This window comes from Tyto alba, unplaced genomic scaffold, assembly GCF_018691265.1.
Source record: "Tyto alba isolate M040663 unplaced genomic scaffold, T.alba_DEE_v4.0 Super-Scaffold_13, whole genome shotgun sequence".
In the NCBI taxonomy this organism is placed as follows: Eukaryota; Metazoa; Chordata; class Aves; order Strigiformes; family Tytonidae; genus Tyto; species Tyto alba.
The window spans coordinates 7,960,416-7,985,814 of NW_024881275.1; the positions used below are offsets into that span (position 1 = coordinate 7,960,416).

General features: G+C 39.8%; 1 protein-coding gene across 3 annotated transcripts in view; it reads right to left on the minus strand.

Annotated features, from left to right (window-relative positions):
• The window catches only part of RASGRF2 (Ras protein specific guanine nucleotide releasing factor 2), a 136,713-nt gene that overhangs the window by 17,235 nt on the left and 94,079 nt on the right, over nucleotides 1-25,399 (minus strand). For all 3 annotated transcript variants that reach the window (XM_042788076.1, XM_042788075.1, XM_042788077.1), the window contains exons 18-19: nucleotides 15,519-15,625; nucleotides 2,917-3,029 (exon numbers count right to left, since the gene is read on the minus strand). In XM_042788076.1, the coding sequence (XP_042644010.1) occupies nucleotides 2,917-3,029; nucleotides 15,519-15,625 (220 nt within the window). The remainder of the gene's footprint in view (nucleotides 1-2,916; nucleotides 3,030-15,518; nucleotides 15,626-25,399) is intronic.

Genomic DNA, 25,399 nt, shown 5'->3' on the forward strand with positions numbered 1-25,399 from the left:
CATTTTCCTGAGGTGATATAAGAAACAGAGCTCTTCCTTTCGGTGGAAGGGTGAGATGTATGGCACCTTTGTGTATTTCACCCCAGATAAATGATTTTTTGTCCAGAATCAGAATTGCTCCAATATACTCTTTCTTAAAAGGTTCCTGAAGTAGTTCCCATTCCTGGAAAATTAATTTCTCCTTACCAGCTGACTGTTAACAAATTTGACATGTCTGTCAAATAACTGCCTCCTCTGTGGCTGGATAATGAGCCCAAGTGCTTCAGATTACAGTTTTGATCAGCATAAGACTTTGGGACAGTTTGTTTTATAAGATAACATTTTAAACTTGGGAACTAACTCCTTATGTCCTGTTGTCTGCAGCTTAACAATTTAAATTATGAAAGTTGTATTTATGCAATTGCTTCTATCTCAAAATTTATTTATGCCACAATTCCTTTTTTTGGCAGTTTATGTAGATAATAAACATATGGATAGGACATATGAGTAAACTCAGCTGCTACTAAAATATAGTTGCTACTGAAAATGGAAGAGTTTTTTGAAGTCTTGGGACAGCAATACTATGTCAGTGATGCTTATTGGACTTAGTGTTGAAATAGTATTGAAATTGTATTGAAATGTAATTTAAATTGAAATAGTATTGAAATATTTGACATACAAGTTGTCCAGAATGCATATATGTTAGCAGCACTTCCAGTCTTGAAAAGCAATAAAGGATTTTAGATAACCAATGTTAGCTAAGGCTTGAATTTCAAGCCTCATTTTGAAGGAAAGTGGGACATCCATACAGCATTTAATGAAAAGGACTAGTCCTGAACACTGAGACACCAATGTCTCTTTTTCCAGAGCTAGTTTGTGGGATGTAAACAAATACTTATGGCTCTATATGACTAAATAAATCTACAATCAAACTATGCTGTTCAAAATGTCTGGCAGGATTAGGGTATACAGCTGAAAACCTTATTGAAAGATGGCTTAGTTGAGGGCTGTATCTCAGGAAATCTTCATTTTCTACTTGTTTCCAACAGAAACTCCCACTGAGAACTTGGACAGGTCATTTTATTTGTGCTTTACTTGCTTGCTTGTAAAATAAAGTGCCATAATCCTTTCCAGAAATACTGTCACTATAATGACTATGAATAAGAATTTTCAAAAATGCAATGTTTCTACAAAATATTTCAAATGAGTTAATTTCTAGTTAAACTTTAGTTCAATTTCTGTGCATATATTTTTTCACTTTTACTAAGATTTTATTTTCCAGTAGTTTTATTTCACTACCCCTTTCTTTTGTTTTTTTTTTTTTTTTTTTTTTTTTCTCCATTTCTCAGTTTTAAAAATTTAAATCTTTCAGAATTTTCAAAATTCACAGAATGGTCAAAAACTCAGTCTGAATTTTTTGAAAAATTCTGAAAAATGTTTAATGGAAATATCTGATTAACTGTATTCACTAGTATATACAGTGTGCTCAGATACTACAGTAATAAGTGCTAGCAGGAAAGAGAGGACAAACAATACCTTCCATTTCATAGAATACCAGTAAAAGAATGCAAATGGGGGCAACTCACAGTTTACACATAACCATCAAGGTCCCATTTTTTGATGCAACAGCTAACGGAAATTGGCTAATTGGAAACTGGATACAGGAAATGGCTAACAAACTTGGATGTTAAAGGTCTATAAATCTATTCCATTAGTCTGCCAGGAACAGTCAGTCCAGGTTTATTTTCTCATATTTTCTTAAGCAGCTAAAGGTCTTAACATAATTTTTCCCACCGTGAGCAATCTGACAGACCCTTTTCTGTCACACATATTATTAAAACCCATTATCCTAATCCTTTTTGCTCTTCATGCTTGCTGTTTCTTCCAGGGAAATACATGAATCAAGCTTACTATTTTTACTTGGAATAGCAGCACCTGTAACATTATTAAAAAGGAGGTTTATTTTTATTTATGTAAAAATGAAGTAGGATACCACTGGCAATAAGTGTTTTTATTAAGAACTTATCTTTGTTTCTTATCCTTTGACTTTATTTCCCCCTGAGTGAACAACTTTACTCTCATTCTTTTCACACAAATATCTGATGGAGAAACCTGTCAGATGGTCTTAGAAAAGTCATACACACTGTGTTTGCTGCACCCTTACTGGCTTTCTAGCAGAATACTTACAAAAATACTAACAAAGCACATCTTAGCTTATTTTAAATACTGCCTAGTCTTTAAATGTTTACTGCTCCTTGGTAAAGTAGAACAATTTACATGAAAATTACTGAATAGAAAATATTTGCATTTAGTAGACTGAATTACTTTCACTGATAAATGCATATAAAGACTTATGGGTTTGGCATGACTGGACACTCAACTCTCTAATACCAGCCCTAACAAACAAAATAAGGTGTTCTAACCCTAATTTAAATAGTCCTGGTTATGCAGAAACTTAAAGGTCTTTTATTTCATGGCATTAATTAAGCAAGAATTCCTGTCTGTGAGCTACACAAGGAACTCTGGACATGTTGTCAACACAAACGAAGGTGCAAACATGGTCTTGTTAGGATGTCACGACACATGAGGCTACTATCAGCCTCTTGTGAGATTATCAGAGTGGATGGCTCATTACTGAGACAGAAGTTCCTCAAGGTATCATAGTGAGTGGTCTTGTTGCTTTACTGGGCAGCATTTTTCCTGGCTATATAGACTGAACCCATGACTGCCAGTCTGTGCAGAAAAATTTTCCAATACAAGTATTTTTATGAATGAAACTTAAACCACACTCTATTTTATAGCTAATAAAACACTGAGTAATCCTTCACAATTAAATACTCTGGAGAAAAACTAAACCCTGTGAATTCTGTGACACACAATCCCCTAACTATTTCACATGCTACAGTTAACATACTAAATTATTACAAACGTATTTACCTCAGTATATTTGCAGTAGCTTTCCTCTCTTGTGGCAGAAGGTCAGGGTCTCTCAAAACTTCTTCCAGCAAATTTAACACATTCATTTTCAGCTCGTTGTTCAGCTCAAAATCCTAAAAAGGAAAACAATTTTACTTCCTTTTGTCTTAACTATGTTGGTCAAGTAACTGAAAGGATATGCTTTTATGAGTTTTGCCTAGTTTGGTTGGATTTTTTTTTTGCTATTAGGTTTGAAAATAGTCAGAGAACTTGGAGAGCTGTTGTAGTGAACAGGCCACAAAAGTTGGAGCCCTGAAAGGCTATAATTTATCTCCTTTTCTGACCTTTATCTTCTGCGTGGAAATGGGCAAATCACTTAACCTTCCTCTTCTGAAGTAAGAACTGCATTTCACCAATACGCACAAAATGCCTTACTCTCTCTTCTCCTACAATGACTATAAAAGCAGAAAAACAGTTTAATTGCAATACTGAGACCACTGCCTAGCTAGACTGGACACTTTTTTTTTTCACTGTTTTCTTGAGTTTCTCTGTTTATCTGCCTCGCACTCTGTTATTTCTTATCTCATACTCACTCTTTTGGAAAGTTCTGCTTTTTGTTCCATGTAGTGTAATACTCCACCTAATAATCTTGATAAATCAGACTAGTGCTCTCTGGCACTGCACTTAAGAGCTTTGGCATTTTAATTACTTCTGAGGCAGACTGATATCTGTCACTGGGCTGCAATTTAAGAACAGGAACATACAATAACCATTTCTGTTGATCTCTGATGTTGGAGAAGATCAATAAAACAATGGATGATGTTTAAGGTGGGAACTTACAGGCAAGTTGTGGAGGAGACTCTAAAAAATGCTTGTATTTAGCTCAAAGCCAGCATTTCAATAAGAAAACTATACCCAAACCTTCAGTCATCTAGTGCATCATAGATCTTCCTTGATAATCCACAGTTACTTACAAGCAGGACCATGTTTCTGGCAAGCCCCTGATTGTTGCCATGGGAACGGAAGCCACAAAGTTATTGAAAATGGGAAATATTTGGCACCTCTGTGCAAGAGCTGTGTATTTCATTTTCCCAAAGAACCAGCTACAACCCCTTATGTTGCAACAGGCTCCCAAATTGACAGGATTTCTGGAGATGTGTGCCTTGGGAGAACCACTCTTCATGAAGATACACATCCACACACCATGGCTTTCACTTGAGGGGCATGGGAGCATCAAAGCACACCCAAAGTCAAAAAGTAAAGTGATGCTTAATTCAGAAAAGGGGTGAAATACTTAAGACAATGAGGGGAATGCATGTTCATTAAAAAAGGTTGTGTCACAGCCATGCTTACAGTACTTTCTGAGAAATTTTGTTGCTCAAAATATCAGCACTCAGAAATATCCCACTGCTTCTGCCAGCAATGCCCTGAGAGTTTTCCTCCTGTTACAAGCATCCCCTTTTCATTCTTCAAAAGTTTTCACATCTTGGCCACAGCTAATTCATAGTCTGAAACCAATTAGTATATGTGTCTTAGATTTTTGTGATGTTTGTCTGTATTAAAGGATGTTGGAGAGCAGGAAGCTGTGCAGTATAGGCTTTGGGTGGGGTATCAGACATATACTTCAAAGCCAAGCAAAAAATAGTTCTGGGCACTACACTGTATTTTTTTTTTTTTTATAAAATAAATTTTCTACAGCCACTGTTCAAAATGCCTCCTTTAGGAACTGTTTTAGCCTGTTGGCAAAAGAAGACAGAGATTTTTATTTATTTATTTAGGGTATAGAAATGACACTAATTAGTGAACACATGAGGAATGTAACTAAAGTGCATAAGAATAATGTTCGCTCCAGTGATTTTTAAAGAAAGCCATTTGGAATATGAAACTGTCAAAATATAGCTATAGGAGAAACCTTGAGTCTGCACAAGCTTAAGCAACCAGTGTAATTAATATTAGTATTTTCTGCCCTATAGCTCGACAGTGGACACTGTATAAAACAACTTCGATATCTTTTCTAGTTGTGCTACAAAAATATCAAAAAAGAACAGAAAAGGTATCCAAGATCTGATAAATCTAACATCCCCATTTATCATGTTGGGTAAAATTCTCTAACTGCTACTGTAAATGGGCAGATCACTACATCATCATCTGGATTTTATCTCCAAGTATGTTTTTCAAACCATAATTGCTTGAGTATTTTTATTACACTTCTCAAGAAGTCTTGCTTTATTGCAGCTAGATTTATGACCAAAAAAAGTCTAGATTTTAAAAAGTTATTTCATTTGTGAATAGGATGGGGAAGTCTCATCTATAAATACCAGACTTAGAAAAACAAGGCATTTCCAGTTTTTGTGTGCTTATGACCTAATTTTTATAAGTAATGAGAGTGAATACATTGTATGTTAACAGTAAAACACGCTTGTTGAGTAATCTCCACAAGACAGTAGTCCTGGAATCACTGGGATAACTCGTACTGGTGGCAAGCTATGCAAGTACTTAGTTCCTAGGCTTAGGGCTATCTTCCGCTTCAGTTACACTGGCTTTGGATGAAACTTCAAAGTGGAAAAATCCACTTCCCTAACCTCAGTATAGCCAGCCTAAACTGTCATAGATGACAGGGACTGGTCAGGGGCTACAGAGGATGCATTGGTTTGTGTGACTCCTTCAGTCACAGCTGCTGTCACAACTCCACACCAGCCTGACCACAATGAGATGTCACTTCACCGCGTAGCCTTCCCACAGAACAGACCTGGCCCTGTGTCCATGCAATTTCTGCAGCTGTTGTCTTACTGCTCAAAATGTCTTTTTTGTGCCTGGAGGTATTCTTTTTTATAGGAATGTGCCAGCTGCTTCTTATAATGTGAGGAGGAAAAAGTGAAAAAAGGTGGGATTCAGAGGAAAACTGGAGAGCCAATATATCTTTCCAGTGAAGTTCATGATCTAGGGGGTACTGAGATTCCAGTGTGATGTGCAAAATATGGAAAATTTAGAGAAATCATTGCACTTAAACATGTGAATATACTTAGCTCTATGTAAAAATGTTAACATGAGAATTATACTAACACCAAAATACTTAGCCACCAATTCGAAAGATAATTTGTATATAAATAACTATAAATACAAGTGGATTATATCTACCTGTATTGTGGGCATTATATATGAATATATATTAATATATTACATCTATTTATTGTATTTGCATACATACACCTATATTTAGCTATATAAAGGTCTAGATATATTGTATACATGTATATCATATCTCTCTACGTAATTTTAGATCATTTTTGTGACATTTTTTTCTGTCGTATCACCTGCTAATACATTTCACTATTTCTTCCAGGCATTGGAAGGACACTCAACAACACCCTGCCACCATCCTTGGCAGTAAAGGCTGGCAAGCCTGGGAAACACTGCTATACTGCCTTACACTTAAATTGCTGCATGTGTTAGACTTCCCCAATGGTCAAAGATACTTTTAGTTGAAATTTACATATCACAGAAGGAATACAGTTGGTCAGACAAGAACCGCTCAATTTTCCAGCAGGCATACTTCAATTTGACAGTGGTCTAATCCTTCATGAGAGCGCACATACCTCTAAAATATTTTAGAATCCATAATCGTGTAAAGATCTGTTGGTCTTATTCAGATTTTCATTTGACTTAAGCAGAGAAATTAACTAAGATTTCCAAGCAAAATTTAAACTTTTATGTCCATTACTGTCAGTAATGGGAAAAGATATTTCTTCCTGATTTATTTAATATTTATACTGCAAAACCACTTATGAAATATGCAGATATAGAAAAAATGACAGCTGATGAGTTAAGTAGGAGGCCTGCGCTGGAGTCACCTATGATAAGAATAGGATGTATGAAGTTCCAAGCTGATTAAAAGAACATGCACCATGTTCAGCACTACTTAATGAAGTTTCCAGCAGTCAAAGACTGCAGCAACAAAGAGAAGTGTATTACTTTTGCTGTCACCCACCTGCACTATGAAAGCAAAATCCTCCTATGTAACTACAGAGCACCAAAGTCGGCATGATTACATTTTAAGTAGACTCATAACCAGCTTGTTGATCTTTACCATGCACAGAATTAGACAGCAATGTTGTCTTTATAAAGTGCAAGCACATTCCCTTTTCAGGAGGGGCTAGTAAAGCTGTGCTGCAGTATGTGAAGCGCTTCAGAAGCAACCTATCCCAGTTGAGCTGAAAAAAAAAAAAAAAAAAAAAAAAGAGGGGATGGTGGATTTGGAATCACTGGTCAGAAGGAGAGAGACTGCAGCAGAGGCAGCAGAAAGCAAGAAAAAGAAAACTTAGCTCTGCTGGTGAGGTACTACTAGAAATATGTAGATTTACTATCAGTGGTTTATACAGAGACTATAATTTTCAAGTTTTGACACAGGCTCAGTGAAACCCCAAAAACTTTTCCTCCCCTTTGTCTTTAAATCTTCCTGAGAGGAAACATTTTTCATTTAAACAATGTGAGGAAACATTGAATAACCCAGACAAATAAAAGGGAGCTAAATCTTTATATTTGACTATGTCAGTGATAAGGACTATGGAAAACACAGGAGGGAGTGAAGGAAGGGGCAGGTGGGGAGAGAGATCTACTGAAAGACTGTTTACAAGGAATTTAGAATATTTTTAAATAGATGGGTTTTGCTCTACAATTTTAATTTATCTGCTCTCATGCCAAAGTGCAAACAGATAATTATTTCAGTGTCATCAGTGGAGTGACTCTTAATCTTGTACACAGCAGATCAAACTCTGAGAGTTAATTGAAGTTATTCCAGTGTTACAGTCCTCTACAACAATATTTAATTTTCCAGCATAAAAACACACTTCAACTATCATATACAATTGTGTTGAGGGAAAGGTTTACAAATTCACCTGCAATAAAACATTTACGCATGTGAAAGGAAGAGATAAAGGATATCATAACTGGCTATCAGGAAAATTCAGCCCTCAGTTTGAAGTAAGCCTGGTTTGCTTCAAGAAGCAAGCAAAGGACTACAGCTTTGTCTTCCAGTTAGTTTCAAGCGCAAAGAGACAGTCATCATTTGCAGAAGAATGCCCGTCCTGATTCTACAGTATCAGCATTAGCCTGTCATTCTTGATGAAATATAATCAGGTTAAAAGTGCAAGCTATGTTAAAAGCGTGACTAAGTTATTCTCAGCACATACAATACAAACCTCTCCTTAACCAAGCACTGTGTAACTCCGTAGTACAAAGAAATCTTGAAAGAAGAATCTAGTCATTACATATCATCAGATTAAAGTGTTCAGGACAGATAAGAAATGTGACATCCCTGCCTCTAAGTTGTGGAATGTAGTACATTCAAGAGCTTTACAGAAAGACCTCAGTGAAGAAGGACCTGTCAGGCCCCAACAGAAGTGGGTGCAGAGTACTGATAATTACTTTGACTGACTACAAGTTTGGCTACTTTTCTGGGGGTGACTCATGTTCCCTGAAGGGTCATGGTATAGCAAACCCTTACACTTCTGTGACATCTGGACAGAGCATAGCAGCAATTAAGTGCATCACTACTCAGTGCATAACTGTATTCTGCAAAGGGCTGAAGTTTATACAAATTGGGTTTCTTCACTAAGTGACCAACAGCGTGCTGGAAGGCTCACTCGGGGTTCCCTTGCTCTGTCTCTCTCTGGGGCAACCTCTCTTTCTTCAGTTCACAATTTGTATCATGATGTCTGTTTATTTCAGAAAGAACCCCAGAATTTTCTTTGCTGTTTCAAGGTGGAGGCTGCAGATCCTAAGGGTTTATTTGAAATGTAGTTAAAATACAGCACATCTTCCTATCATACATGAGTAGCATGAGTGTAATTTGTTCACATTTGCACAATAAACTTACTATAACTTTGCCAGACATCATATTCATCACTTTATGCCTTTAAACATGAGCCAAGTGGGGCTCACATAAAAGAATTTTATCTTCTTTTTTATTCTAATGTACAAAATGGAATTGGCCAATTCAAGTGCACTAAAACTATCTTTAACTAACTGAAATGATCTTTGCTTGGCCAAATCTGTGTATACAGGTGTCCTCCATAATCCCTATTAATAACTACATTGCAAAACCTTTTGTTGAAAACCCAACATTGCTTCATCTGTATAAGCAAGAAAATGAATTGTGGTAGATTATTTCACAGCTGGAGCAAGACAGGCATCAGGCACAAGAACATGACCCATACTCTCAAAATTCAAGACATGGTCTGCTCCCCAGGTCTTGTGGTAACTTCATAACTCACTGACACTGTCTGGCAGCCATCTAGTTTGTGAGAGAGTTAAGATTTGCCAATTCATTCCAGCTGAGATCTTCAAAGAAGCCAACGGGAACAAGCACCCAGCTGTCATTCAAAACTGGGAAGCCTGGAGGAGCCAGTCTCTCTTTCTTCATCAGCAGATGTGAAAGTTTTCTCCTTGGACAAGCTCCATTTCAATCTGCTTGCCACAGAAGCAGAAAAAGCTTGATTTTATAATATGAAGTGTTTAGATAAAAGACAAAGTATTGTTAAACAAAGAAAATGAGGCTGCAAGACCTCACTAGGATAATGAAAATCATATCATACCATCTCCTCTTGGCCTCCTTTTCCCTTCGTATTTTTCCATCTCTGCAGGAGTCAGTGGGAGTTTTATCCTCACGAGCCCTTTCTGTTCCCATCAACACTCTTGACTTTACAATGACTGACTGCCTCGTCATTTGTGTTTTTATTGTTTACAACGTGAGAATTCTACGCTGTTCCTCTCAATTACATTTTAAAAATGAAATGTAAACATGAACATTCTGCTGTTATTCTGGGCAAACAGAAAGCTCTGTTGGCTTGTAGGTGGCTGAATGAAAAAGAGAGAAGAGTGGGGAAAAGAAGAGGAAGGATAGGGAATGAAAAGAACAAAAGTGTAAATAAAAAAACCCTGGAAAACCTAAATGAGCCATCTTCCACACTGTGCAGGTTTTGGCTGATGAGCAATGCAGGTTTGATTCCTCTTGCTCAGTGTGGTAAAAACAAAAAGTATATGTCATATTATGTGAGGATGCTTTTATCCAAATTTTTATCTGTGCCTTGGGAACTCCTGAAGACATTAATTAGTTCCTTCTGCTCTCCTGAAAGGTCTGCAGATCTGGCATTACCACTATATATTTACTTGGAATTTAAGTGAGGCTCCTACAGTGTATGACCCAAGTTTTTTAAAAATAATGAATCTTTTTTCTAAGCCTTGTTTAGTATGATTTCAAGATAACAAACCTGCTTAATGAAAGCACATCCTCACTGAATAGGCTGAATTGTTAATTTTAATGATTCTGTTTTCTGGCCACAGGTAAGTTTACATACTAAATATTGTCCACGCTCAGATAAATTTTTAAAAATACATGTTTTAAAAAAACAACCCTAAAGCACCCACAACCATGGTTTTGACACAGTTGCAAGATACTGTAGGAAGCCAATTCATTCCATAGCCGAGCAGAGGAAAGATCCTCCAGAACTTGGACAAGGATTTGCTGGAGAAAAGTGAGGAAATACAAGGCTCTAAACCATTTGTTTGGATAATTACTCTATCCTTCAGCTCATGCACTAAACCTGACTGATTTTATTACACGCTTGAGAGCAGCACACTGAAGCAAGCCAAAGGGATCCAGAGGGAGAGATGGAGGGTAGGAAATAACTAAATGGGATGATATATGTAAGAGCACTTTTAACAAATGGTTGTACATTAGTTTCTTTACATTGCACACATTTTTGAACATAGGACAGTCTCGTGGGACTGTGTAGCACCTTGTGAGCTCTGGGCATTAGAGCACAATAAATCAGTACAATAATTTAGGCATCAAATACAGAGAATTGACTGTCACTGGTGGATCCAGAGAGCATCAAATCAGAGCTAGTTATGCTGCAGTGTTATTCACATGCTGCAACAATGTGCATGTCTGTAGTAGCACCTTGCATCCTAAAAAGAGAACTAAAGAAAGCCCCACAGTTTACCCATCTTTGCTTGTCTTTGCATCTAGTAATAAGGAAATGACATTTTGGCAGAAAAAAATGTGTGTAGTAGGTCACCTTTTATGGTGGTGCAGGCTAGCAGTGACCACAAGGATCTCAGGCACATCACAAGCAGAACAGTCTACCAAACTGTGGGAGAAGCTTCTCCCAGAGAGGACAGAAATTGCCTATTTGGTGCTGGGAGTTTTTGCAGCAAAAGCAAATTCAAAGCCAAGTGGATAGAAAACAGAATCAGCAAAGCATACTGAATTACATGTTTATCTTTCCGAATATCAATTTATTTTGTTAACTTAAAAAAAAAAAAAAAAAAAAAAAGAGAATAAAACTTACATTTGGCTGCTGATGAGGGTGAAGGATGTCTCAAATGCACTAAGTGACCAGAGAATGATTCAAATACCTTAAAATTTAATAAAGTTTTTGGCAGGTCTGTTGATCTCGCAGAATTTTAATGCTTACATTGTTTTGTCATTTTGTAAATCTAATAAGCATTTCTTCACCAGACACTGGTGTCTAAGGGTTCTCTGGCTTGCAGTTTGTGTTGTTATTGTAAAATGAGGCTCTGAGCTACTGCTCTCCCAGGACTACACATCTTTACTGCCAAATTTTCACACTATTTGGCCAGAGAGTAATTCTTCACTTGTCTTCCTTAAAGCAGTCCTGTCCCATATTTTTTTGGCAGAAACTGGTCAGTCATTTCTGGTTTGCAGAGGTCTTCTGTCCTTTCTGTCTCCCTAGTCTCACAAGTAAACAACATAAAAAGGTGATTACATGCTCTGTTGCTGTAGCATTCTTTACTTTCTATGCCAAAGCCCTTGCATTTTAAAGTATTTGCTATATTGGAATACTGGATTAAGAGAGCTAGAGAATTTAAATCTGCCACCCTTGCCACTGGAAAAATGTCAGTGAAAGACTAGGGATTCCAGGTAATAGCTTCCATTATGAAAATGCACAGTGTTGAACTATTACTCATTATCTTTGTCCTCTTAATATTTTTAAAACAGTACTAATTATAAACTTAATGTTGGTGCAAAAGTATTCATAGAATCACAGAATGGTTTGAGTTGGAAGGACCTTAAAAACCATGCAGTCCCAACCCCCCTGCCACAGGCAGAGACACGTTCCCCCAGCCCAGGGTGCTCCCAGCCCCGTCCAACCTGGCCTTGAACCCTTCCAGGGAGGGGGCACCCACAGCTGCTCTGGGCACCCTGGGCCAGCGCCTCACCCCCCGCACAGGGAACAATTTCTGCCTTACGTCCAGTCTAAATCTGCCTGCTTTCAGCTGAAACCCACTGCCCCTTGTGCTGTCACTACAGGCCTTGGTAAAAAGTCTCTTTCTTATAAATCCCCTTTATATATTGAAAGGCTGCAATAAGGTCTCCCTGGAGCCTTCTCTTCTCCAGGCTGAACCCCCCCAACTCTCTCAGCCCGGCCCCCCAGGGGAGCTGCTCCAGCCCCCCAGCATCTCCGTGGCCTCCTCTGGCCCCGCTCGAGCAGCTCCGGGTCCTTCTGCTGTTGGGGGCCCCCGAGCTGGCCCCAGCACTGCAGGGGGGTCTCCCCAGAGCGGAGCAGAGGGGGAGAATCCCCTCCCTGGCCCTGCTGCCCCCCCTGCTCTGGCTGCAGCCCAGGGCACGGGGGGGTTCTGGGCTGCCAGCGCACGGGGCTGCCTCACGGGCAGTTTTCCCCCCAGCAGCACCCCCAGCTCCTCTCCTTGGGGCTGCTCTCCAGCCGCTCCTCGAGGGCCCAGCCTGGGTCTGTGCTGGGGATTGCCTCGACCCATGGGCAGTACCTTGCACTTGGCCTTGTTGAACTTCATGAGGTTCACACAGCCCCACCTCTCCAGCCTGCCCAGGTCCCTCTGGATGCCATCCCTGCCCTCCAGCGTGTCACTGCACCACACAGCTCAGTGTCATTGGCAAACTTGCTGAGGGTGCACTCAACCCCACTGGCTCTCCACTTGGACATCAAACCATTGACTGCAACTCTTTGAGTGTGACCAGCCAGTCAATTCCTTATCCACTGAGTAGTCCATCCATCAAACCCATGTCTCCCCAATTTAGACATGGATGTCATGCAGGATAGTGTCAAATACCTTGCACAAATCCAGGTAGATGACATCAGTTGCTCTTCCCTTATCCACCAACTCTGTAACCCTGTTGCAGAAGGCTACCAAATTTGTCAGGCATGATTTACCTTAGGGAAGCCATGTTGGCTGTCACCAATCACCTCATTTTCTGTATGCCCCAGCACAGTTTCTAGGAGGATTCGCTCCATGATCTTACTGGGCACAGAGGTCGGACTGGCTGGTCTGTAGTTCCAAAGGTCTTCCTTTTTTCCCTTTTTAAAAATGGGAGCTATGTTTCTCCTTTTCCAGTCAGTGGGAACTTCACCGGACTGCCATGACTTCTCAAATATAATGGATAGTGGCTCAGCCACTTCACCCATCAGTTTGCTCCAGACCTGTGGATGCATCTCATCAGGTACCATGGGCTTGTGCACCTTCAGGTTCCTTAGATGTTCTTGAACCTGATCTCCTACAGTGGACAGTTCTTTATTCTCTCAGTCCCTGCCTTTGCCTTCTGCCGGTGAAGACTGAGGCAAAAAAGTCATTGAGTACCTCAGGCTTCTCCACATCCCAGGTGACCAAGTCTCCCATTTCCTTCCAGAGAGGGCCCACATTTTCCTTATCTTCCTTTTATCACCAACACAGCTATAGATGCATTTCTTTTTGCTCTTGATGTCCCTGGCCAGATTAGATTCTACCAAGGTTTGGGCCTTCCTAACCTGATTCCTGGCTGTGCAGACAATTTCGCTGTATTTCTCCCAGGCTCCCTGTCCTTGCTTCTACCCTCTGTAGGCTTCCTTTTTGTGTTTGACCCTGCCCAGGAGCTCTGTTCACCCATGCAGCCTCTTGGAGTTTTTGCCCGACTTGCTCTTTGTTGCGATGCATTGTTCCTGAGCTTGGACGAGGTGATCCTTTAATATTAACCAGCTTTCTTGGGCCCCTCTTCCCTCCAGTGCTTTATCCCGTATTACTCTATCAAGCAGATCCCTGAAGAGGCCAACGTCTGCCTTCAGAACAACGTTATATTTTTGCATATCACGGGTACTTTTGAAATGGAAACAGAGAACACTTGTATCTTTAAGGAGAGAAAGTATATATTTGCTAAATTGCTACAATGACAGAGTATGCTTACACTCTTCACAGCTACTTTGTGTTTATGATAGAGAATCGTCACAACTCAATTAGAGTCAGCTCTGAAACTTAAACTTGTCTAACTAGTTGTAGACAGTTGCTTAATGTAAAGTCTGATGACTCCTAACATTTTCACAATCACACTAATTAACCATCTTTAATTAGTATAGAGGGTCAACTCAACTCATAGCAGTTGCTTAATACAAAACTGTGGCAGGGACTCAATAAGCATGTACAATACACTATGATGACACTGAACAGTAATAACAGTCTTCTGTTGTTCCCATTACAGCTCAAGATTTTGCCATGCGATGTTTGTCATTAAACAGGTAGTCAAAGGCAACTTGGTGTACATAGGTTGTTCCCAATAACTCAAAATGTTTAATCATTCCCATGATACGAAGAGAGGTTTTATTAGTATTTTCTCGGCTATTCAGTTTTTCAAACACAATCAATTTTGCTATTTACACATTTCTTACTGGCTTAATTCTCTAGCAAACTTAACCTCCATGAAAATTAAACCCATTACATGGATAAAGGGAACTGAGTTTGACATAGAACAGTTTGACATTGCTACAGTTACCTGTGCCATAAACGCTTTTTAGATCAAGTGTTCTTGTTTATTAGCAAGTAATGACAAAGCAGTCTATAATTGCCATGAAAAAACATCTATGCAAGGCATACAAAAATCTTTCATTTGCTTCCAAAGTGTTCTCATTCTTTCTTTTTCCCTCTCTCCTTCCTTCTTTCCTTCCTTCCTTTTTCTCCATCCCTCTTTTCTCTCCTTCCCTCCTTGGTTTCTTTCAATAATCTTCTGTGTAATCCAAACGCATGCCAAAATCTTCCAACATTTGTCTCACCTGTCAGCTTTAAAGGACATTTCTACCTATGAAATTTTACTAGCCACTCAGATTTATTTTTTTCTCTCCTCTGTCAACAGAGTTTTATGATTACGTATCAGACCCACAGTCCTGTCATAGTTGTAGAGCGATCAACATGAAGGACTGGTGACTCTTTCCATATGTAATTCACAACACATAAATCAATATCTGTATGCAAACTCAAGAATCTTAACACAGTCAAAGTAACTAAATACTGACAATCTGAAAGATTAATCCAACATGCTCATTGTGTCTTTCAACACACATAACAGCAGTAAAGCACTCACACACAATGTTACCAGGATTAATGTTTTAACTGCATATTTTCAGAAGAGCTTTGCAAGGCTAGATGAAGGATTCCTCACTTGCTTAACAGGGTGTTTTTACAAATTAATTTTCTATATTATCTTTACAACACTAACTTTTCAGGATGTTTGACCTCAGCAACACCATACAGCAGCACTGCCTAAAAATATTTTGCTGGGAAAATGTAGACATATTACAGATGGAGAGGAGAAAGAAGAATACCTGAGAATGTTTGGAGACCCAGTGGCGCAAGACATTTAGGACACGATTTGTGGCAGCTCTGCGTATTATGAACTCTTTGTCGCACATGCGTTCAGAATTGTTAAATCCTGTGTGGAAAAAACACGCATTAAAGTTAATGGAGTCAGCAAAAATTCAAATACTACATGAATAACTTAGGTAAACTGAAATTTTATAGAACATTTATGTGTAATAAAAGGAAAGACGCCTATACAGACTTTCAAATATGACCATTTAGACTGCTGAAATTCTGCAAGATCAGTAGAACATAGCCTTGTCCATCATAATTAATACAGACACCTCCTTGTGTTAGCATTCAGTTTTAGAAAGATTAAGAATATTTGCCTGTGTCATTAACATCAAGGTCTCCTTTCAGTATGGAAGAAAGTAACAGTAGAAAACAGGACCATACCAAAAATGTACAGGGCCTGTAATAAAACAGATTACAAAAGGAAGGTGAGTATGATTTAGAAAGGGGAAGATGTAAATTTAAGAAGTGGTAAAGAAATAGGGGAGGATAGCAGTTTAAACACAGAGAAGAATGAGGTCAACACAAGAAATATTCCTTCATGAGAGCAGTATTGTATGGGTTCTACTAGCCAACAGAGACTGTTCAGATAAGCTATTTGTTTTTTTACCACAGTGGTGATAAGAAAGTGGGAGGGTATACAGAAAATATGTTTACAAACCTAGCTGCCTGAAAACAAAGATTTACCAACTTCAGTATTTCCCCACACATCTTGTAAAGACAACCTTTTTTTTTTTTTTGGTCAGCAATATATACTTATAAAGAAATAGTTTAAAAAAAAAAAAAAAGAAAAGTTTCTTCCTACATTTACATCATTGCCTCTTTCTTTTCTCATTCTGTTATAGCTCTATCATAAATACAATCTGTATGATAAAGTGATTACATTATTTTAGTAATAATAAAATGATTACATTAATGCCCCAGATTTTTTAAAAAATTGATAATTCTGAAGATACACTTGAGATGTTTACATTCTTCTATGTGTCTTTGAGATCTGATCTTACATTGTGCTGCTTTCCATTTCACTTGGTGCAGAGTCCAGGCAAAAACTGGGAACGCCCTTCCGTATGACCAGTACTGTACTAATTTTTTATCATAAAAGTTGTTCTACAGCCTGTGTATTATTATAAATAGCAAAGGCAGATCAAAATTCTATTTATTCCATGAGAAATACTTTGGAGGTATTCTCAGAGACTAGTATTAGTTTTGCTCTATTTTTACTAAAGACTATCCAAAAAATCCAAATTGCCACTCTATATTTTTGGAAAGATAATCAGAAACAGTTTAACCGTAGTCTTACATCTTTTACTACAGGTTGGACCACAAACCCTAAATGTCTTTTCTACACTTATGTTTCATGGAATTTTTTTAAGCTATGGAATATTACACTGTAATTGACATCTAAGATTCAATATCAAAGGAACTTTCATATGAAAACATCTTCAGGAGTTTCATTGCCCATAAACAGCAAAGTAAACAAAGTCTCTGAGGCTTTACTCATTAAAAGGTAACATACGCAACATTTTGTGTGCTAATTTTCTATGCCTTTCACAGTTAACCTCTTGCAGAAGCAATTAGGCATACACATCATAAACTGTTCAATCAGCCACTTAATTGCAGCAATGAAAGTCACAATGAAAATTATATATTAAAGCAGTGGAGTCTTTATCAAATGAACATTAAGGAAAAGAAGTTTCAGTAAGCTGGAAGGAAAACCGAAAGAAGCCTTCAGAGACAGTTTTCTGTTAGCTGCAAAAAGAATAAAAAGAGCAAGATAGGAAAAAGGGAAATCTGCAGAGATCTCTTCAGCAAATTCTATGGTACTCAGAATTTCATCAATTTTTAAGCAGTAATTAGCTTATTGAAGAGAATAAGCAACATGTTCACTCAGATCCACATTGTCAGTACTTAACATTGGTGCCTTGAACCAGTAAGTGGAGATCTCCAGTTTCATAAGAAAATAACTTAGCTGAACATAGATGCACATGTGAATTTAACTCCAAGTGGATGATTCACTGTGCATCTTCTGGTACAACACTTCAAAGAATTCAATAAGCGAAATAAAATTTTTTCAAAACAAAACTGGAAATCTATTAACTTCATTCTGACTCTGTTTTTAAATACCAAACAACTCAGAAAGCCTGCATGTGTTTCCTTCTTTCTTCACAAAACATTTTTAATTTATTGTTCTTTATAGAAACAAAAAAAAGAATCCAGAAGTCCTCAAGCACCACTCACTGTCCAAGACTTAAATGTGAAGACTGATTTTGAAGAAAATCGTGTTTATGACATTTTCTTGTGGAAATTGAATGGAGTGGAATACCCACTATTCTCTGTATAGTGGCTTAGCATCCTTCCATTTGGATGTCTGGCTCTATCTCAAGGTTTTTCCTCAGGACTTGTTTTGAGTAACAGTAGACCTCAGGTAGGCTCCAGATTCGGTAGCTTTGACAACATCTCAGTCAGCCAGAGGCAGTTATACTGGAGAGTAACACATGGTGTCCTTGGACCTTCCTGAGGCAACTGAGGCTGGAGCAAGACAAAGGTACTGGGACTCATAGTGTTCAGAAGAAGAAGCCTCTACCTCTGTTCCTCTTCTATGATCTACTGTTGTAGTGGTTTGAGCCTGGTCGGCAGCCAACCACCCCACAGCTGCTCACACACCCTTCCCCCACACCTGGGAATGGGGGAGGCAATTGGACAGGTAAAGAGAGACTCGCAGGTTGAGATAGAAACAGTTTAATAATGGTAATAAAATGAAAACAATGACAGCAATAGAAAATATGAACGGGCAATGCACAATGCAATTGCTCACCACCCGCTGACCAATACCCAGCCCGTTTCAGCTAGCAATCCCGAAATACCAAGATCTCACAATCGCAATCCCCGAAGCAAGAGAGAACAAGCTCCTTCCCAACCACCCCTCCTCTATATAGTGAGCATGACGTTCCATGGTATGGAATATCTCACTGACCAGTTTGGGTCAGGTGCTCTGGCCTTGCTCCCTCCCTGCTTCTTGTGCACTTGCACACGGGCAGGACATGGGGAGTTGGAGAGTCCTTGAAATCTCAGTAGCAGCTGAAAATGTCAGTGTGCTATCAGCATTCTTCTCATATCAAAGCCAATGCTGAATCTAAAACACAGCACTATTCTAGTTACCAAAAAGGAACATTAATTCTATTCCAGCCCAAACCAGGACAACTGTGCTAACTCCAAGCAAATGCTTCTGCATAGACATGGAAAGAACATGGAGCAGTTCAGGACAAATGGATTGATTATACTCTCACATCAAAAAGTGGTGACAATGTTCTAGGCAATGCTGGAGACTTGCATCACAACAGAGATGAAGATGATGAACTGCCTCTCGTGAAGACTGAGGTATGCAAGTCATCTTTGACTGGTGTGGAGAGATCTGCATAAGTGAAGCATATAATTGTGGTGGGTTGACCCCAACTGGATGCCAGGTGCCCATCAAGCCACTCTATCACCCTCCTCCTCAACTGGACAGGGTGGGGAGAAAATAGCATGGGAAAAACCTTGTGGTAGTTTTAATAAAGGAAAAGCAAAGGTTGTGCACAGAAGCAAAGGAAAACAAAAGATTTATTCTCTATTTCCCATCAGCCGGAGATGTCTGGCCACTTCCCATGAAGCAGGGCTTCAGCCTATGTAGTGGTTTCTCCGAAAGACAAACGTCATAATGAATGCAGCCCCCTTCCTCCTCCTTTCTCTAACTCTTCTTGCTGAGCAGACATCATACGGAATGGAATATCCATCTGGTCAGTTTGGGTCAGCTGTCCTGGCTATGTCCCTTTCCAAGATCTTGCCCACCCCCAGCCCACGGGTGAGGGGGGAACATTGGCGAGACAGCCTGCATGTGGTGCGAGCGCTGCTCAGCAGTAGCCAACACATTGGTGTGTCATCAACTCCCTTCCAGCTGCCCGTGCAAAGCACGGCACTAGGAGGGCTGCTGTGGGGAAAATCAACTCCATCTCAGACAGATCCAATGATAAACTCACTTCTTACAGTTCAGAAGGAACTGCATGTCTCCATATGATAACAGTTCATAGAAACTGTATTGGGTTTGCATGGCAAGGGATTTTTAGGGGGTGGAGGGGTGGGGGTGGGCTACAGGGGTGCTTCTGTGAGAGCTGCCAGAAGCTTCCCCCCTGTCCCAGAGCAAACGCCAGTCAACTCTAAGATGGACCCACCACTGGCCAAGGCCAAGGCCAAGCCCATCAGTGGTGGCAGCAGTGTCTCTGGGATAAGATATTCAAAAAGGGGGGAAAAAAAGTCCTGTGCAATAGAAACTGCAGCTGGAGAGAGGAGCGAGAACATATGGGAAACAACTGTGCAGACACCAAGGTCAGTGAAGAAGAGGGAGGAGGTGCTCCAGGCACTGGAGCAAAGATTCCCCCACAGCCTGTGTTGAAGACCACGGTGAGGCAGGCTCTTCCCCTGCAGCCCATGGCTGTTCACAGTGGAGCTGATCTCCACCTGCAGCCCACAGAGGTTAATGGTGGAGCAGATCTCCACCTGCAGCCCATGGAGGATCCCATGACAGAGCACGTGGATGCCTGAAGGACACTGTGACCCTGTGGGAAGCCCACGCTGGAGCAGGCTCCTGGCAGGACCTGTGGCCCCGTGGAGAGAGCAGCCCACGCTGGGGCAGGTTTGCTGGCAGGACTGGTGACCCCATGGGGGCCCACGCTGGAGTGGTCTGTTCCTGAAGGACTGCACCCCGTGAGAGGGACCCACGCTGGGGCACTTGATGAAGGGCTGCAGCCCATGGGAAGGACTCACACTGGAGAAGTTCATAGAGGACTGTCTCCCGTGGGAGGGGCCCCCATGCTGCAGCAGGGGAGGAGTGCAAGGAGTCCTCTTCCTCAGGAGGAAGGAGCAGCAGGAACAACGGGTGATGAACTGACTGTAATGCCCAACCCCTGCAGCCCTGTGCTGCTGGAATGGAGGAGGTAGAGAAATCAGGACTGAAGTTAAGTCCGGGAAGAAGGGAGGGTGGAGGGAAGGTGTTTTAAGATTTGGCTGTATTTCTCATTACCTTTACTCTGATTTCACTGTCAATAAATTAAGTTAATTTCCTCAAGTTAAGTCTGTTTTGCCTGTGATAGTAATTGGTGAATGATCTCTCCCTGTCCTCATCTTGACCCATAAACCTTTTGTTACATTTTCTCTCCCCTGTCCACCTGAGGAGGGGAGTGATAGAACAGCTTTGGTGGGCATCCAGCCAGGGTCAACCCATCACAATGATCTTCTCTAGGTCTATCACCAGAAGATGTTGCAAAGTGTGAACCTGTTGAATGGTCGTGTTTAGCACACTGCAAGCTCTCAGCATTTCAATCCTGAACTGATTGTAACTGAAGCAGGAGCCAGGACTGTCACCATGCGGTAGAGATGGTTACCATCCACATCATTAAATGCCCATCAGGCACAGATTAGTTATATTAGACCCCAAATTAGAAGTTATTTAGTAACTTCTATTATTCACTAGATAAATTTAAATAGGTTTATATACAAGATTTTTTCATTAAAATTATAGACAATAGACACCATTTTTTTACCTATTCACCCATCTATCAGAAGACTACGTAAGTGTGAAGTTATATATAGATAGACACCAGCAAATCTATTCAAAACTAATGTGTCAGCTCCCTTCTAGTCAGTATAGCAACAGCTAAAAACCCTACCATTTAAAGTGCTGGATTGTATCATTCCTGATACTAAGGAAATTATGTCATATTATTAACCTAAAGAAAAGTTAGTGAATATTGAAGGTGAAAAGAAATCTCAGTAGTTTTTAGAGTCACTGGATCTTTTCATTAACCAAAAGGTGGAAACATGTAAGAGAAAAGGTACTCAAGAACATTCAAATTGCACAGAAGAGTGGTATTAATTTCAGAACCTGATAAAACTCAGAAAAAAATTTAAAAATGTCAGCTGCAACAAGTAAGCTCATTAAGCATTGTTAATTCCTCATCTTCTAACTCTGACAGAAAAGGTCTAAACAAAACACTGAAAAAAGCAATAAAAACTTATTGCCACAGCTACATTAAGACAGAAGAAGCAACATGCAAAAACAAGTCCTTGGCTAGTATTCGTTTTGCTCCTTGTAACTTTCAAAGCCATGTGGCCTTTGGGACAGAAAGTGCAAAGGGGAGATAACCATAAGCTAAGATCTGATAAAGCCACTACAGAGGCTGTCCAAGTAGGGATCAGTGAACTTTAATGGTGCCATCGTGTTCACTGCAATTTCACAGTGCAAATTTCTTCTAATATATCAGCTTTACTGCTGGTCCTTACTTCCTCCTCTTCCTGCCCACTTAATCCTCTCCTAATATAACTCCAAACAAAACCCTGAGCCACCATGACAACTGCAACTATTCCATATGCATATCCTACTTCTTTATGCATATTTCACAGAGTCCAGTATACAACATTATCTGGCTCTGCATATTTCTGTCACCACTTACAGATGGCCAACGTGTCTGCTGCTGTTTATGCTGCAAAAGGTGACCCAAATACTCCAATCATGTCTACTGTTGCAACAGGTGACAGTGGTGCTAGTCTAGCAGGAACTCCAAGCTATCTAACCCACTGCAAAAAAACAGGAGACAGCCAGAACCTTGCTGGGTCACACATCATCTGCTCCACCTGTCCATATTAAGTGTGAAACTGGACCTGCAAAGCATGCAATATGAAATTTTGTCATCGTTTAACCCTGGTAGGCAGATAAAAGAAAGGGTGCTGGCCCACAGACTAGAATCATAAGCCAAGGCTTCAGGTCAAATATTGATCTGCAAGGAACAAGGTTTTCATCATACCTCTAAGGTGTATCTCAGAGAACAACCTACCAAACAGTTTCCAGTCAACCTTTAAGCATTCCCGCATCCACTCTATTATTCCCCATATACTTTTCCTACCTGTTTCGGGGCTAGGAGTAGTTTTTAACTCTGATTATCAGATCCTAGCATAATATCACTCCCATCCATGACTAGTACTCAGAGCCACTCTTAGCCACGTGGGCTATAAATCTAGGTGGGCTAAAAGATAAACAAAATAGAATTACAGAATCACAGAATCATTTAGGTTGTGAAAGTACTTTAAGATCGTCAAGTCCAACTGTAAATCTAACACTGGCAGGTCCACCACTAAACCATGTTCCTAAGTGCCATGTCTACATCTCACTTAAATATCTCCAGGGACAGTGACTCAGACACTTCCCTGGGCAGCCTGTTCCAATGCTTGACAACCGTTTCAGTGAAGAAATTTTTCATAATATCCAATGTAAACCTCCCCTGTTGCAATTTAAGGCCATTTCCTCTCATCCTATCATTTGTCACTTGGGTGAAGAGACCGACACCCACCTCACTACAACATCCTTTCAGGTAGCTGTAGAGAGCTGTAAGGTCTCCCCTGAGCTTTCTTTTCTCCAGGCTAAACGCCCCCAGTTCCCTCAGCCGCTCCTCACAAGACTTTTGCTCCAGACCCTTCACCAGCTTCACTGGTCTTATTTGGACATGCTGCAGCACCTCGATGTCTTTCTTGCAGTGAAGGGCCCAAAACTGAACACAGTATTGGAGGTGCGGCCTCACCAGTGCCAAGTACAGGGGGATTATCACTTCCTTTGTCCTGCTAGCCACACTACTGCTGATACCAGTCAGGATGCTGTTGGCCTTCTTGGCCACCTGGGCACACTGCTGGCTCAAATTCAGTTGGCTGTCGACTAACACCCCCAGGTCCTTTCCTGCCAGGCATCTTTCCATCCTCACTTCCTCAAGCCTCAGCTGAAATTTCATCTAGCTTGGTATCCAGAAAAAAATACTTGCTGAAAATATCTTTAAAAGGGGAATTTTGAAGCAGTCCTTCCCATAGTGTGTTATCCCTGGCATGAACAGTTTGGAGGCTAACTACACACATTACATTTACATCAGCAGCAAAGAAGGCATTATATCTTCTAAGTTCATCTTCACTGCAGTTCTAGGAGAGGAAAGAGGTGAAGGGTCCCATCTAGCATGATGCCAGCCTTTGCAATGTTTTAATTAGGATTCTGGATGGAACTGCCCACATCCAGACCCCATGGTGAAATAACCTGAAACACTCCACGGTGAATAGCTGTTTCTGTCCTGAAGGAAACAATCTTTCTACATTAGAAATATCAGCAGTATTTCTAGTCATTAATCATCTTAGTGGGCAGCTGCTTCAGTGAGTGCTACTTTCAAGTAATGTTCTTCCCCTGTATCTGTTGAGATTAATATATACTGCTTCCACAAATAGTTTTTTCACATAATGGTGCTGCAGAACTTTTACCACAGGCTGTCAAACACAATGTTAACCTGCCAGCATTGCTAGTTTCAGTGAATTACTTCTTTCAATATAATTTAATCACTCTATTCATGTTCTTGTCTTCAGATTATGTTACACAAAATCCAGTTTCACCTTCAAAAGTTTTGCTTATATGCACTATAATCAAAACTAATATTTTTGTAGCTTCTACTTCACCAAAGATTTTTAAAAAAGTTGCTGAACAGACATGTCTCAACACCTGCAGATAAAACCAGATTAAATTATGACAATACTTTGTATATAGACAGCTCTTCTTATGTGAAAGTCTAAAGCACTTTCCAGTGGTAGATGTCATTACCTATCCCATTCATAAAGCAAAAAACCACAGTCAATCAATGCCTGCAGGTAGGATGTCTCAGTGTTTCCACCTTTGGAACTGCTGTTCAGGACCAGATACAAAGATCTTACCACATATCAGTAAGAGACACAGAACAGACGCTCTTCTAAAAAGCTACTGAATTCCCTATAGCAAAATCCTGTCCTGCTTATCTTGTTCTACTGAACAAACTTGACTCTATCAGCATTATACAGTATTTCCTGTTTAAAATCCACCTCACCCAAGAGGAACATTTGTGTTATGTTAAATTCTGCACTGCATATGTTAAAGAAATTAAATGATGCATATTTGCTTTTCTATTTCACTTAAGATGTCAAAAACTCAGTCTAGTTACAGTTATTGTATTCTCTGTATTTTTTCTGCATTAATACAGCAACACACGATTCCTGACCACAGTAATTAATTTGTCAAAAGTTTTGATGATATGTCTATTTTTAAGGGTTTATCTATACAAAAAATAATTTCTGCTCACAAGATTTAGAGGTGAATTTGTCTGAAGTTATGAAGACTGACTTCAACAAATTTCTGGTGTCTTTCTTAGCAAAAAACTTCACTTCAGAAAAAGGTTTTGTGTGTCAGCTTCACTGAAATACTCTGAAATCACGCACTGAAGCTGACTTAGCACCTAAAATAGGAGAATATTGCACTCCAACCTTTGAGAAGGTCACGGTAAACCCCACAGAGTACTGGTGAGGCGGAAGGGGAACATTCACGGTTCACGAGACAGATGACAAATAATCAAAAAAATGTTAAATGTAGTTCGCTGTCTTGTGTTTTTTTTTTTTCCTTCTTCTGATAAATATGCTCATGAGTTGTAGGCCAGTTTCATGATTCAGCCTGGCTCAAATCCTGAAAGCTTAGGCTTGGCAAACATCAGTGTTACTTTCTGACCTGGATAAAGAATAAATATAAACTGCTCAGGCTTGGAGCAGAGCAGTTTTCATCCACAGATTAAAACTGGAAAAGCCTCTCCAGTATATGCAGCACAAAAGAAAAGCCTTCACAATATATATGCAGCACAAACCCACCTAATTATAAAAGCTTTCCCTTGACATATCTAAAAAAGTTTGAGATGACTGTTTAAATATATCCATTTCTATTGGTCATACATTCTCAAGCAAGTAATTGGGTTTCACACAT